We start from the raw sequence: 15922 nt of genomic DNA, 5'->3' as shown, positions 1-15922 counted from the left end.
TGGACTTTGAAAGCTTTTTACAACCTGTCCTTACACCCTTCCTACCTTTCTAGACTGCTTTCCTAGCCATCCTCACCTACTGGTTGTTCGTACACATGACCCTCAATGACAAATTCTCCACACCTTTGCGGTGATTGCCTCTGGATCCAGAATATATATATATATATATATATATATATATATATATATATATATATATATATATACTTCTTCACCATAGTCTCTCAGAATCTCTAGTTTCCTTCAAGTCTCAAAAGTACCACTTTCTACATGAAGCATATTTATCATCATCTTGTGACCTGTGTTATCCCTCCCTTAAACACTGTGTATTTCATATATGTATTTATGGGTATACATGGTGGCTCTTCCTTTAGAATGTAAACTTCTTGAAGGTAAGGACCCCAACCCTTAGCTCATTGTTTGGCACATAGTAAGTGCTTTTTAAGTGCTTACTGATTGATCAATGGTACAAGGAAAATAGAAGAGATAAAATGAGGAGTGAGACCCGCAGCTGCTAGCCAAATCTTCCCCTCCTTCCTTTACCTGGTAAACCATTATCTGTTTTGTCTTGTCCTGTCTGTATTCTAGATGCCAACCTGGGACATTTAACCTGCAGCCCCAGAGTCCTTCTGGTTGTACCAGTTGCTTCTGTTATGGCCACTCCATGGTGTGTGCAGCTTCTGCTCATTATGGTGTTCGACATATTATCTCTGACTTCTACCGGGGTAAGGTGTTCCCTTCCATTTAAGACAGATTTCCTCCAGCTTCCATGTTCCTCCAGGATCCACTAGTCCTGGAATGGGGGAAGACACAGATTTGATAGGATGAATATAGTTGTATGCCCAGGTTCAGGTGCTCATGACTACTAAAGATGGCAACAGTGAGGATACTCCTGTGTACAAAAAATCAGTCAAGTTTACAAAGCACTTTCCTTACCATAGCCCTGTAAACTATATAGCTTAAACATGATCATTCCCAGATGAGAAAAGTGAGTCTAAGTAAATTATACTCAAACAAGTTCAGGATGATTTCCCTGGCTGACTGAATGCAATAATTCTCATCTATTCTCCAAAAGGTTAACATACCAATCTCCCTGCCTCTGGATGCTGGGTGCATATATGTTGATATTACTCTTAAAAATTTCCAAGGCAAGGAGCAGCTAGGTGGCACAGTGGATAGAGCACCAGTCCTGGAGTCAGGAGTACCTGAGTTCAAATCTGGCCTCAGACACTTAATAATTACCTAGCTGTGTAGCCTTGGGCAAGCCAGTTAACCCCATTGCCTGGCAAAAAAAAAAAAAAGCAAATTTCCAAGGCAAAAGATCATTGGTCAGCTAGCTAGCAATATATAAGAAACCATCTTATCCAACTCCCTTAATTTTCTTTTAGGTTTGTTTGTTTGGTTTTTTTTGCAAGGCAATGGGATTAAGTGGCTTGCCCAAGGCCACACAGCTAGGTAATTATTAAGTGTCTGAGGCCAGGTTTGAACTCAGGTACTCTTGACTCCAGGGCTGGTGCTCTATCCATTCTGCCACTTAGCCACCCCATCCCTTAATTTTCAAATGAGAAAACTAGGTTAAGTGACTTGACCAAAGTCACACAGGCAATAAACATCAGAGAGGAATTTGAATACAGGTCTTCTAATTTAGGAGAATGGGGAATAATTAGCCTGGTACAGTGGACAGGGTGCTAGATTAAGAGACTAGGGGACTTAAGTTCAAATCCTGTATCTAATGCTTACTGCCTGTGTTACTATGGGTAAGTCATGTAATTAATTGCCTTCAACCTCAATTTTTTTTCATTTGTAAAATGAATGTGGTTGGGGCGGGGGGAACATATCTGAAAGGAGATCATAGTTTTAGGTTGACATTTTAAGACTGTCACAGATTTCAAGTTGCAACTTCAAGATTCTCTCCAAATCACTGAGCTTCCTCTAATTAATCAGGTGGGTGGGTTGAGATACTCAAATGTTCTAAGTTGACCTTTCTCTCTCTTTTTGTACAAGCTCTACTGTTAACTCTAAAGAGCTATGAGGTGTCCCTTAGCTTCCATACTTGCCCGCTGTCCTCTTTCTTACCACCTCCTCTCCCATTCAAGCCTACATCCTCATGATCCTTGATCTAGCCTCTCTAACCAAGAACTATTTTCCTCAAGGCAATAGTCAACTCTCAACAGCTGGGACCCTTATCTGAATCCAGAGAACTAAGCTGTTCCTCCCTCTTGACCTGTGTATTCTGTCAAGTAGATTTCCCTTGAGAGTTAAGCCTTGAGCTGACCCTACCACCAAGGAGAACATTCAGTCCTAGATAGATTCACACAGTCATTCTGAAGTTGAAGCTGAGAGTTTCCAAATGTGGGGAACTGCTACCCTCTGCTGGACAAGTTGAATAGCAGGTGTCCTATAGAAGATTCCATGTCTGTCATCTTAGAATCTCTAATTCCCTTCAAAACTCAGCTCTGATGGCAGCATCAGAAGCATTAGAAGGTAATTTCTAATAAAGGCAACCTTTCCTGATGCCCTAGTGATCATCATTGTCCTTACCTCCAATTACTTTGTCCCGGGTCAAAGTTGCAGTAAAAAAATGTTTCATCAGTGGCCTTTCCCCAAACTTCAGTTTCAAACCTAATGAAATAATGAATTGGGATTAGAAAATGTATTTTATATTGACTTATATATATATGTACATGTTATAACCCCAAATAGAGTATAAGCTCCTTGAAGTCAGGTATTTTTGTCTTCATGTTCCCAGTTCTCCCACAGAGACTGGCACATCATAGGTCTTTATGGGTTAATTGATTGGAGAATTTGGAAGAATCTTTGGACAAGAAGTTAAAAGAATCATTTGGATTCTTGTTCTGGTCCTTTTTTTGTTTTTGTTCTTTCAATTTAAATATTTTTTTATTTATTTGCTTTTTCAACAAAATGCCATGGTAGTTTTCACCAATCATTTTTTTTTGCAATGTTTTGAGTTTTATATTTTTTCTCCCCCCCCCCACAGAAAGCAATCTAAGATAGGCTCTACATGTGTAATTATGCCAAACATAGATCTATCTTTGGTAAGACATAAGAGATAAGGTTTTTTATCTCTCATAAAAAGGATTGTCTTATCTATATGCACCAAGTCTTTGAGTTCCCAAGGGTCTGTGACCCACAGTTTGGAACCAATGATCTAGAATTCTCCAGCTTGCCTTAACCATAGACTTGTCAGGGAAACACAGATTTCAGATTGTTTCCAGCTCAATAATTAAGTTTCTTTACTACAGAACAGTATAGTGGAAAGGGAATCAGGAGACCTGGGTTCCATTTCCGGTTCCAGAGCTTCCTGGACAAATTTGACCAGGAACAAGTCACTTTATTGCCCTGAGATTCAGTTTTCTCATCTGTAAATTAAAGATAATAATATACTACCTATGACTTTTATGATGAAACTGCTGTGGGCAGCTAAAAAGTATAGTGCTGGACATGGAGTCAGGAAGACTTAAATTCAAATCCTTCTTTGGACATTTACAGACTATGCAAATTACTTAACTTCTTTCTGCCTCAGTTTCCTCATCTGTAAAATGGGGATATTAATCCCAGCGGTGATTGTGAGGATAAAATGAGATAATATTTGTAAATCACTTTAAAAAACCTTAAAGCACTTATATAAATAATATTATTGTGATTAAATTGTCAAAAGCTACATGTATGAAAAATCATTACAGGTACTTAGTGAGAATGAATGAAAAAAATGAATGAGTAAAGAATAAATATTATTTGAGCATGGAAGAGAACTGATCCAGTGTGATATAAATCCAACGAAGTTCATGAAACATTCATGCTCATTCTTCTCTCCCTGCCAGTGTTCTAGGGAGTTGACTTCATTGTTAGAAATAAAACCATTGTTTTCTATTGATTTAATGTGTTCCAATTCACTGCTGTAGGTCTGTCTTGGGGTGAGACATATTTAGGCCTGAGAAGCCAGTTCCACCTCCCCAGACAGAGACTATGTCTATGCTATTCCTGGGACTAAAGAGAGGGTGTGGATGCATGGAGACAAACCAGGATCCATGCTCTTTGATGGGTCTTAGGATGAGTGCCTTGCCTATAGTAGGAATTTAACATGTATTTCATTCATCATAATATTTAGAGCTAGAGGGGAAGATCATCTAGTATAACCCCATCATTTTATAGATAAGAAAATTAAAGCTTGGAAAGGTTAAGTAAATTGGCCAATGTCACACAGATAAAGTTTAAACCCAATTCTAAATCTTGTGATCTTTCCATTATACCATAGGATCTAGATTTAGAGCTTAAAGGGACCTTTGGGGCCTTTAAGTCCAACCCTCTCATTTGCCGAGGAAGCTGAGGCGTAGAGAGATAGAGAGACATACCCAGAATCATACAATTTGTAAATATCTAAGTAGAATTTGAGTTCAGGTCTCCCCAACCCACCACTATGCCCTCTATAGCCTATAGTTATATATAACATCATTCATGTTTCCCTGATAGGCCCCTTCACTGACCTTCTTTCTCTGAGTTTGTCTTTGTACTTGATGTAAAGGGGCTGATGGCTGGCAAACTAGAGGTCCAGGGGGCAGAGAAGAGCCTGCACAGTGGAGCCAGAGTGGAATCTTCCTGGAGCTAAAGGAAGAGGAGCTGTGGCATTTCATTGCACCAGGTATTCCATAGACAACACAAGGTTGGCCCCAAGGTTGGCTGCCAAGACTTCCTTATTTGATTTTCCCTTTCCAGCGATTCCCATTGAGCTAGAAATCTCAAAGTACATCTCTTTATCATCTCTCCAACTTGCCAAATATACCCCAAAGCAGGAGCACCAGGTTGTTGGGTCATTCATCTATTCATTCATTCCTACTTTGCTTCCCTCTCTTCTGTCTCTTCCTTAGAGAAATTCCTGGGAGACCAGCGCTTCAGCTATGGGCAGCCCCTCTTTCTGACCTTCCGGGTACCGCCTGGGGGCTCTCTTCTCCCTGTCTGGCTGCGTTTGGAAGGGGCAGGACTAGCTCTTTCTCTGAAACCCTCCAACCCCACAAGCACCCATCAATCAGAATGGCCTGAGGAATACCAGCTGGTATTCAGGTAAGTGGAGTGATAAATAGTATACCAAATACCTGGTTTGGAAGGGTTGGCCACAATGGGCAAAACCAAGAACAATGGCCCAAAATTGCAAAGAGGAACATTTCCTGGAATGGAAAATCTTCCTAAAACTGTCCAAAAATGGAATGACTTGAATGTTTCTAAAGGTGGTGAGATCCTCCTTCTTGGAAGTCTTTGAGCAGAGACTGGATGGCCAATTATGGTCAGTCAACATGTACTTACTAAGGGCTTACTATGTCCAGGCATTTATTGGTGAAGTCACTATGTTAAGCACTTATTAAGCACCTATTCCCTTCCAGGCACTGTGCTAAGCACCAGGTATATACTATAGTGATTATATACAGCAAAAGAATTACCAAAGAAAATATACTTGAACTTTTTTCTGAGTCTGCTGTTTATAGAAATAAACAGGATGATCCTCCTACCTTCTTTAAAAAGGTCACTGTGTTTTCTCATCCCCTATATGATTAAAACCAATGTGGAGTAATCTCAATAAGAATATACAATAATAAAGCATAACTAAAACTTATATAATGCATTAAGGTTTGCAAAGCATTTTCCCATTTTATAGATGAGGAAACAAAGACTGAGAAAGGTTAAGTTTCTTGCCCAGGATCACCTAATTAGCCAATAGGGTAATGCTGTCCAAAGTAGGATTTGAATTCAGGTCTCTTTGATGTCAAATTCTATGCTGTAGATTAGAGCACTGAATGGGGAATCAAAAAACCTGAGTTTATATGTCATTTCTGCCATAATCTGCTGTTTAACCATGGGTGAGTCACTAGTTTACATGAGACTCAATTTCCTCATCTGTAAAATAAGAGTTCAAAGTAACCTTCCAACTCTGTTATTCCCAATGTTGTCTAGTCTAATATGGTCTGATGTAGTCTGAAAGACAGTGGGATCCCAGTGCCACAAGCCTGTATCCTATCAGAAAACTCTTCCTGAAAAAATTTTCCTGAAAAAAAATCCCCTCTCACCCCTATAATCCTCCTGGAGCTCCCTCTTGTTTCAATGGGAACAAGCAAACAACCTAGACTTTTCTCTGCTCTGGCCCACCCAGCTAGGGGCAAAGGCCCCATGAAATGAGGCAGGGTGTGATTTCTCTCCTTCCTTGTTCCATTCACCCTGACAGCTTGCAGGAGACCTCAGAAGACACAAAACTCCGGCTCCCCGCCTTTCACTTCCAGAGGCTCTTGGCCAACCTGACTGCATTCCAGATCCAGATCACAGGTGTCCGAGGCAGACATCATATGGGTGAGGGGCAAAAGGGAAAATGTGGGGTCTAAAGAAGGGAAGTTATATTAATTTGGGGAAAATAAAGGTCTTTGGGAATTCCCCTGACCCATCCCTTTGTGCCTGGAATCATCCTAAACAGATAAATCTGATTTTTAAGTTTTATAAACAAGGAAATTCCACAGGGATTAAAAAAATTTATCAGAGGTATTTGTTTATTTACCCATCACTAAGCTTAATCATGTATCAATTCCTTGTCAACACAAGTTTTCACCTACCCCTAGGCTTTACCTCCTAGCCTAGTCCTTCCTTATTTTCAGTATCTCTCTACCTAAGCATTCCTGCTGCCCCAGAGTCTTTATGCCCAAGATTACAATTCTTTACCCTTTCTTGTTCCTTTTTTAAACTCCTTTGAAGCATTATTTCATAGATATTATCCCATTCTTTTTCTTAACTTTGTAAATTATTTGTCAAAAGTCTTTTTGTTTTGGGGTAGCTAGGTGGCGCAGTGGATAAAGCACCGGCCCTGTAGTCAGGAGTACCTGGGTTCAAATATGGTCTCAGACACTTAATAATTACCTAGCTGTGTGGCCTTGGGCAAGTCACTTAACCCCAGTTGCCTTGCAAAAAACCTAAAAAAAAAAGTCTTTTGTTTCAACTAAACAGAATTACCCTTTGTTCCCTAAATAAACCCTATGCTTTGCTGCCTCTAACCCTTTGTTCATTCATCCTTCTATCCATCCATCCATCCATCCATCCATCAGCAAGCACTAAGTACTGATAAAGTGCCAAGCTCTTTGCTAATAGCTAGGCATACAAAGAAAGGTAAAAAACAGTTCTGCCCTCAAGGAGCTTACATTCTATGGGGGGAAGACCACATGAAAATAACTAGATACATACAAGATGCATAGAGTTTTGATGGAATCTTAAGAGGGAAGGGCTTTAGCAGATAAGGAGAACTGGGAATGGAATCTCTACAGATGGTAATGTTTGAGTTGAGACTTGAAGAAAAGCCAAGATTCTAGGAGGCAAAGAGGTGACAAGGAAGAGGCTTTCAATGAAGATATCTTGCCCTTGCCTTTTGAATTTCTACAAACATTTTTAAAAAGTTAATTACCACCTTCTCAAAGAAGCCTTTTCTGATGTCCTTAATGCAATCTTTATGTAAAGTCTTATAGTATGTTTTTATTTCTTATTCCCCAATTCCACAAGGACAGTGCCCATATCTAATCTAAAATTGGGATCTCCTGCTAGGGTCTTTTATTATTGTTCAATTATTTTTCAACTCTTCAAGAGCCCATTTGTGGCTTTCTTGGCACAGATACTTGGGTGGTTTGTCTATTCTTTCTCCAATTCATTTTACAAATGAGGGAATTGAGGCAAATGATATTACCAAATTTCCCCATGTATAAGATATACCTTAATTTTGGAGATTGAAATTTGAAAAAAAAAAGTGTTACATAAAGTTATTGAACTCAAGTTTTAGTCATCATAAAATTCATACACCTCTTCATCACTGTCAAAACTCCCATCTATTAGCTTGTCCTCATCTGTGTTTGATGACAGGAGAAGCTCTGACTGCTCTCTCTCGCCTAGGCTATGGTCTGTGGTTGAACACAAGTTCTCCCTGGGCAAGTCTGGTGCATGGCTATGTGCTTAGTCCATTACGTTTCATGAACCTGAAGCACCAGTTGTGTCCTCCTTGGAAATCAGTCACTTCTTTTTCATCAGCAATTCTTGCCTCCTGCTGAACCATCTTTGTGGACACAGGAATTCCAATGGCCTTTTGCTCTTCAGTCCATCTCTTCAATTCCTTCTCTAACTCAGGCCATTTGGCTGACTTGCCTCTTGGCCTTCTTCTACTGTGGCATTTTCAGTAGGGTTTCTTCTTCCCGTAGCCAGTCTTGGATTGTTTTCTCATTTGGAGGAGACCAGACTGATGTTCAGCAGAATGATTTCCATTCACTCTTGCAAACTAGATCACTTTGAACTTGAATTCAGCACTGTACGAAAATCTTTTCCAAACCATTTCTGGGCAGAACATGATGAAACATAACCTAATATAATGGTAACAAATGTGAAACAATGAGAGCAAAGACAACAATTGTGAAAAAATGGGAAATGCAAGCAAAAAAATCTACAACCATTGTACAAAAATGCTTCCAGTTTTTAGACCCCCCAAATTTTTCAAAAAAGGGTATGTTTGGGGAAATACAGTAAGTGGCTTGCCTGGGTCTTATAACTAGTAAATGTCTGAGACTGGATTTGAATTCATGAAGATGAGTCTTCCTAACTCTAAGCCCAGTGCTCTGTCCACTATACCACCTAGCACCTCCTGCTAGGGTCTAACAAATACCTTATAGATGTGAGAAGAAAAAAGAAAGGAAGATAAGGAAGGAGAAAAGGGAGGAAAAATAGGAAGGAAAAAAGTACCAGCATTGAGAAATGACTAGAGAGCCAGCTTCTGCTCTTCAGGGCTCTAGTCTTGCTTCTGAATGCTAGTTACATAACCTCTTAGTGCTCTAGGAAGCTCTCTGAGACTATACAGTGCAGAGAAGGTATTGCCCTGCACTAACAGGGGTGTTTCTTACCCTAGGAGTCCCCTGATTTCAGGAAACTCCCAGGTCTAATTCCCTATCCTTTGAATAAACGCTGCTTTTGAAGTCCATGGATGCAACATCTCTTCATCACCACAGTTGGGCCCCTACAATCTCTCTTGGGCAGGTCTTCTCTATCTTACTCATGAAGTTCACTCTGCCTTACAACATGGGTCCTAAAACTTTCTCTATTAAAGATAGTTCTCAAGGTCAAAAACATTCTCTGAGAAAGAGCATTCTGGGGGCAGCTAGGTGGTGCAGTGGATAAAGCACTGGCCCTGGAGTCAGGAGTACCTGAGTTCAAATCTGGCCTCAGACACTTAATAATTACCTAACTGTGTGGCCTTGGGCAAGCCACTTAACCCCATTTGCCTTGTAAAAACTTAAAAAAAAAAAAGAGCATTCTGCTAGCCAATCAGGATATAAGCAATAAGCTCCTGGAGAAAATTATTTTTCTATTGACAGAAAAGACAAATGAAAAAATTTTGCAAATGCCCCCTCTAAAACCAACTACGTTTACAAAGAGAGAGAAGTATAGACTACTAACATTAATGAAGGAGGGGTAGGTGGAGGGGAATATGTGGGATAAGTGGGGAGGACTCCCAAGGATTCAGCAAAGAAGTCTGTTTGAATTAATAAATAAATGAAAAGACAAAGAAGAGGTAGCTTACTTTCAATAGAAGGCTACAGGGAGTTAGTAGGTCTTTTCAAAGAATCCACAGCCCCTCCCCCAAAATGATCTACTGCCTAAGAGGGGAGGGTTCTAAGGTAGGAGTCAGAGAATTTGAATTCAAATCCTGGGTCTGCTACTTACAACTTATGTGACCTTGGACAAGTCACTTTATCTCTGTGTTTTGTTTTTGTTTTGGATTTTTTTTGCAAGGAAATGGGGGGGGTTAAGTGACTTGCTCAAGGCCACACAGTTGGTAATTATTAAGTGTCTGAGGCCAGATTTGATCTCAGATCCTCCTGACTCCAGGACTGGTGCTCTATCCACTTGTGCCACCTAGTTTCTCTCTATGAATCTCAGCTTCTCCTTTTGCAAAATAAGGGGAGATGGACTAGTTCAAATATATCAAACATGCAGCAGGCCTACATGCTATCTATAGTATTCCCAAGTGCTATGCAAACTAGATTAAAATGTAATTGAGAAATATTTAACAAAATAAATAAAAACACAATAAAACCTAGAAAATATTCATATATATGGCTTTCTGAGTCAATGTGCAGCCAGATCCTTATAGCCAGTTTAGTAGCCCTTATTTCTATTTGAATTTGACATCACTGTACTGAATGACCTCTGAGGTCCTTTCTGGCTCTAAATCTATGAACCTGTGATTCTTTCATTGTTAACTATCTCTCACCTGGAAGTGTCAGAGTTCAAAAGAATGATCTTATAATGTATAGGCTCAGGGTAACTCATCTCTGCCTCTATTTTTTCTCTCTCTACAGGTCAAATGACCCTGACTGAGGTCCGGCTTACTTCAGCAGGTCCTGGTCTGTCCCCTCTAGCCCCTTGGGTAGAGGAGTGCACATGCCCTAAGGGGTACATGGGGCAGTTCTGTGAATCCTGCTCTCTGGGGTACAAGAGGGAGACACCATTGGGTGGACCCTATGCCAATTGTGTCCCCTGTACCTGTAATCAACATGGAACCTGTGACCCTGAAACAGGTAAGAAATTGTGAACTTGGACTAGATAACTAATGGGTACATAGAGTAGATTCCCTCTCTCTACTACCCTTTCTTCCTCAGTGACTTGTCACCCCAGAGTCTGAATTTCCTACCAATTTCCTACCAGTATTATAGATTATAAACTGAATGACCAGGTAGCCTCTAAGTGTTTCATAGATATGAATGGAAAAATCCTGAAACCATGCCTTCCAATACCAATCACATTTACAGAAGGAAAGAGAATGTGGGCTGACATCACCCTTATGAGAACTTTGTTCTTGTGTTAAACACCCACAGGAAATCCTGGATTTGTAGGAAATACAAACATACAGGACTCGCATGTCTACTACAATGAATACTAATGTCCTCCCACTCCCTACTCTGCAGCTCAAAGGCAGCCCCCTAGCATGAGTAACTCAGAGTTCAACATGGAAGATCTCTTTCTAAGGCTACATCTCCCTTTATTTACCCCCTGGACTGTTTCTTCAAATTACTCTCAATCACAAACCCTAACTATGTGATGATGCTGGGAGTTCTGGTCATCCCCAGAAATAATCTCAGATGATCAACACATTACCACTTTTGGCCAGGTCCATCTTGACTATCTCCTTTTGGCTCCAGGACAAGATCCATTTTATCAGATGCAATGTCTTGCCTTGCTCCCCAAGTTTGTGTATTATAAAGAATTAAATCTTGGTGCTGATTCCTGGGGAAGAAAGATAAAAAAAATTTCCATTCCTCTTCCCCTACTGCTTTGATGGGAAACAGTATTTGGGAAAGAGCTGGTTCTGAGGAATCTCTACATGTTCACCCATTTAGTATTATTATTATTCAGCAGGAAGGTATGGGGAGTAAGATTCCTTGGGACAAATCATAAGTTACTGTGCTTTTGTCCCTCAAAATATGAGAATATGTGACCTGGGTTGAATTACTTGAGAAAAAAGAGAGAAAGGGGGTTTCATAAGAAATCATAAGAAAATGTACACTTTCAAGGCAATTCCTTTGGTTAGATTTAGACCACAATTCTATCATCATCGGGCCAAAAAAGGTTATATGTCTTTTAGTCACTTCATGCCTTTCTCTGAACCTCTTTTTCTCTCTTCTAAAGTGAAAATATGTCCTGGTCCCTTCTTTTCTTACAAAGGAGATAAGGAGACTTCATAACCAGGAACTCAGGTTATGATATGACAATTATTATTCCCCCTCAGGGATCTGCCAGTGCCTGCACCACACAGAGGGCCCCCACTGTGAGCGATGCATCCCCGGTTTCTACGGCAATCCCTTTTTGGGTCGTGTGGATGACTGCAAGCCATGTCCTTGTCCTGGTCAATCAGCATGTACAACTATCCCAGACACTGGGGAGGTGGTGTGTACTCATTGTCCTAAGGGCCAGAGAGGTGAGAGACTAGACCTAAACAGGACTCTTGCTCCTTGGTTCTGATTTCAGGAGAGGAATATAAAGGTTGTTTAAGGAAAGGGTGGGACTGCTGAGACTCATAGGGATGGACAGATTCCTAGGATGCCAGGCCACTGGGGGAGGAGAGGAATGCCGCTGGAAGAGTGTAGTTAGGGGAGAAACAAGGGAGTATACAATTGCATACTGCTGTTTTCCCCTCCTATCACCCAGTGAGACAGAGACAGAGACAGAGACAGAGAGAGAGAGAGAGAGAGAGAGAGAGAGAGAGAGAGAGAGAATGACATAGAAAGAGACAGAGGGGCAGAGGGGCAGCTAGGTGGCGCAGTGGACAGAGCACAGGCCCTGGAGTCAGGAGTACCTGGGTTCAAATCCAGTCTCAGACACTTGATAATTACATAGCTGTGTGGACTTAGGCAAGCCACTTAACCCCATTTGCCTTGGAAAGAAAGAAAGAAAGGAAGGAAGGAAGGAAGGAAGGAAGGAAGGAAGGAAGGAAGGAAGACACCAAGCATTTATTAAGTGTTTACCATATGCAGAGACTGTGCTAAGGGTTGGGCAGACAAGATAGTCTTTATCTTCAAGGAGTTTATAGTCTAACTGAAAAAAACACATAAAGGGGTCTTAAAAAGTTTCTAGGTACCCATATAAGGAAGGCAAGTCACAAGGAGGTGATATAGAAGAAAAAATAGGGAGACGAATTAAGTGAACATAGCTGGGTTGCCTCATCACATAGCATTCCAGATTAGGAATTTCCTAATCCTGAGAATGGGTTGGGGATGAAGACAACTCCAGAATGGAAAGGTTGCTTTAAAATACATATTATGCTACAGATAAGGGCATCTAGTTGATACAGTGGATATAGAGTGCCAGACCTGGAATCAGGAAGACTCAACTTTCTGGGTTCAAATCTGATTTCAGACCCTAGACAAGTCAGTTAACCTTGTTTGCCTCAATTTCCTCTACTTCAATAAGAAAATCCTAAATGGGATTAAGGAGAGTTGAACATGACAAAATAATTTAACAACAAAAAAATGGCTATTATAATAGCACCTATATCCCAAAATTGTTGAAAGGGTCAAATGGGATAGTATTTGGGTTTTGTTTTTTGTTTTTTGTTTTTGACTTTTCTTTTTTTTAATTTCATTTTCTTTTATATTTTTTCCAATTATATATAAAGATATTTTTCAACATTAATCTTTTTGTAATCTTTTGAGTTCTACATTTTTCCGCCTCCCTCCCTTCCCTTCACCCATCCCGTGGTTGTACATGTATAATCATCTTTAACATATTTTTGAGATAGTATTTGTAAAGTGCTTAGCACAGTGCCTACTGAGAAGTGTATGGAAGGGAATGATATATAGGAAAAATAGAAAGATAGAAAGGGGTCAAACTGTAAAGAGTTTTTAAAGTTCAGCAGATATTTTCTCCTAAAGGTAGCAGGGAGCCTCTGGAATTTAGTGTGCAGAGAGATGACATGATCAACCTATGCTTTAGGGAAATATCTCTAGCAGATTATGGAAAAATGGTTTGCAATGGGGGGGAGTGATTTGAGATGGACAAAAGACAGCAATGAGAAGTTTCTTGTTGGAGTCCAGGTAGGAGGTGATGAGAGTCAAAACCCTGGGGGAGGGGGGACAGGAAAGCAAAGGGCAGGGTGCAAGGGATGTTGTAGAAAATGAAATGACAAGATGTGACAACAGGCAAGTGACAGTGAGGAGTTGATAAGCCATAATGGCTGTTATTTATAGCTTGCTTTGAGGTTCAAAAAGCACCTACTTCCCAGGGTTCTTGTGAGATTCAAATGAGATCATGTATAGAAAGCACTTGGTAAGCCTTAAATAAAGTTTCAATATTACTAAGTGAGGATTTGAATCCAAAGTGACTAATAATAATGATAATAATATTCTCTCATTAAATTTTATGTTATTATTATAACATTAACTTATTGTATTATTAAATATTATATTAATTATATAATATAAACAATTTTACAAATTGTTTTATAAATACTATCTTACTTGATCCTCACAACTATCTTAAGGTGTAGGTACTATTAATCTCCATTTTACAGATGAGGAAATTTAAATACTTTATCTAGGGTCCTACAACTATTAAGTATATGAGGCTGGATTTGAACTCATGTTTTCTGGATTCAGGTTCAGAGTATACCATCTAGTTGCCTGAGGGTAAGCCTGTAAAGAAGGATGATAGCTTTCTTGACAGTAATGAAAGTTTGGAAAGCAATTTTGGAAGAAAAAAAAGGATTGGGTGAGGGAAGAAATAATGAATTCTATTTGGATATGTTGTTTTTGATTTGCCTGTGGAATATCCAATGTTGAATGGGCATTTGGTCAGATGGGATTATATCTTAGGAGAGTAAGACTGGATATATAGATTTGGGAGTAATCTACAAATTGAACCCATGGGAACTGATGAGAAAGAGTAGAAAGAAGAGAGGACCGGGGCAGCTAGGTGGTGCAGTGGATAGAGCACCAGCCCTGGAGTCAGGAGTACCTGAGTTCAAATCCGGTCTCAGACACTTAATAATGACCTAGCTGTGTGGCCTTGGGCAAGCCACTTAACCCCATTTGTCTCGGGGGAAAAAAAAAAGAAGAGAGGACCAAGGACAGAGCCTTGGAGGACACTCATGGTGAATGGGAGAGACACTGATGAAGTCCCAGCAAAGACTGAGGAGTGGTAAGATAGACAGAAGTAAAAGAGTAGTGTAACAAAGAACCAGAGAGCAACCAGAGAGTATTTAATGTCAAATGCTGCCAAAGGTCAAGAGGGACGAACTTTAATAAAAGATCATTAAATTTGCAGAAAGCAGTTTCATTTGAATCTTGAGACTGGAGTCAGATCACAGAGGTTTAGAAGTCAGTGACAGGACATGTATAGCCTATATCAAATTGCTTGCTTTCTCAGTAGGAGGAAGGAAGAGAATTTGGAACTCAAAGTTGTTTTAGGTTTGTTTGGTTTTTTTTTTTGCAAGGTCACACAGCTAGGTCATTATTAAGGCCAGATTTAATGTCAGATTTGAACTCAGGTCCTCCTGACTCCAGGGCCAGTACTCTATCCACTGTTCCACCTAGCCACCAGGAACTCAGAGTTTAAAAATGAATGTTAAAAAAAATTGATTTTGCATACAAACAGGGGAAAAATAAAATTCTAAATAAAGAAATTTAAAATAAAAAAAGAAGTCAGTGACAGCAGAGGAAATGGAGGCTCTCATGTAGACAGCTTTGAAAAGAATTGTAGCTGAGAAGGAAAGGAGGGAGATAGGAAGATATCTCTGATTCTATTAGTTATGATTCTATCAGTTCTGACAGCATTTTCTTTGGGACACAGGAGGGTGATGTTTATGACTTCCCTTAAAACAAAACAAAGCCAAACTACTTCTTTTAGAACCAAATTGGCCTGAGGGAATATCTTCTAGAATAAAGAAAAGACTCATCAAAAAATAGGGAGATTTCCCTTTTTCCTAAAGCTCTGGGATCCTCAAAAAGCCTGTTTCACCACTCCCTCCTTTTCCTGGCTTCCCAACTTGCTTTTTAATGCTCTGGCCCTCATAGGCATAGAAGTAGTTCAATTAACCATAACTATTTAATAAGAACTGACTACATAGACTGGGTTCAAAAACAAAAAAACAGGTCCGGTTCTCAAGAAGCTCACATAACTAAATACAGGATATGTACAAAATAAATATCCATTAATTTGGAAATGGGCACTAATGTCTAAATAAATACCTCATGTCACTTCAATTGAACCATGAAGGGAATTGAGGTATAGATGAAGAAAAAGAATTGCTAGGTATACAAGACATGGTGATGCCATCAATAGAATTGGGAAAAGTTGGATGAAAGATGGTTTTAAAGAGGGAGAAATAAATTAAATTTTTTTTTAA

At 39.8% G+C, this 15922-nt stretch overlaps 1 protein-coding gene and 1 long non-coding RNA gene across 4 annotated transcripts in view; one reads left to right on the top strand and one right to left on the bottom strand.

The window, feature by feature from the left end:
- LAMC3 (laminin subunit gamma 3) overlaps positions 1–15922 on the top strand; it is an 88335-nt gene that overhangs the window by 42993 nt on the left and 29420 nt on the right. For 2 of the 3 annotated variants that reach the window (XM_074210903.1, XM_074210905.1), the window contains exons 8-13: positions 589–725; positions 4544–4660; positions 4887–5079; positions 6233–6354; positions 10383–10601; positions 11810–11998. In XM_074210903.1, the coding sequence (XP_074067004.1) occupies positions 589–725; positions 4544–4660; positions 4887–5079; positions 6233–6354; positions 10383–10601; positions 11810–11998 (977 nt within the window). The remainder of the gene's footprint in view (positions 1–588; positions 726–4543; positions 4661–4886; positions 5080–6232; positions 6355–10382; positions 10602–11809; positions 11999–15922) is intronic. The other variant, XM_074210904.1, reaches the window with a different exon arrangement.
- On the bottom strand, positions 305–10437 carry LOC141505242 (uncharacterized). The gene is made up of 3 exons (XR_012473568.1): positions 4506–10437; positions 2542–2622; positions 305–793 (listed from the first exon to the last, which is right to left on the bottom strand). It is a non-coding gene; the product is annotated as an uncharacterized LOC141505242 (long non-coding RNA).

This window comes from Macrotis lagotis, chromosome 1 (assembly GCF_037893015.1).
Source record: "Macrotis lagotis isolate mMagLag1 chromosome 1, bilby.v1.9.chrom.fasta, whole genome shotgun sequence".
NCBI classification, from domain to species: domain Eukaryota; kingdom Metazoa; phylum Chordata; class Mammalia; order Peramelemorphia; family Peramelidae; genus Macrotis; species Macrotis lagotis.
This window is presented reverse-complemented; position numbering and strand designations above follow the sequence as displayed.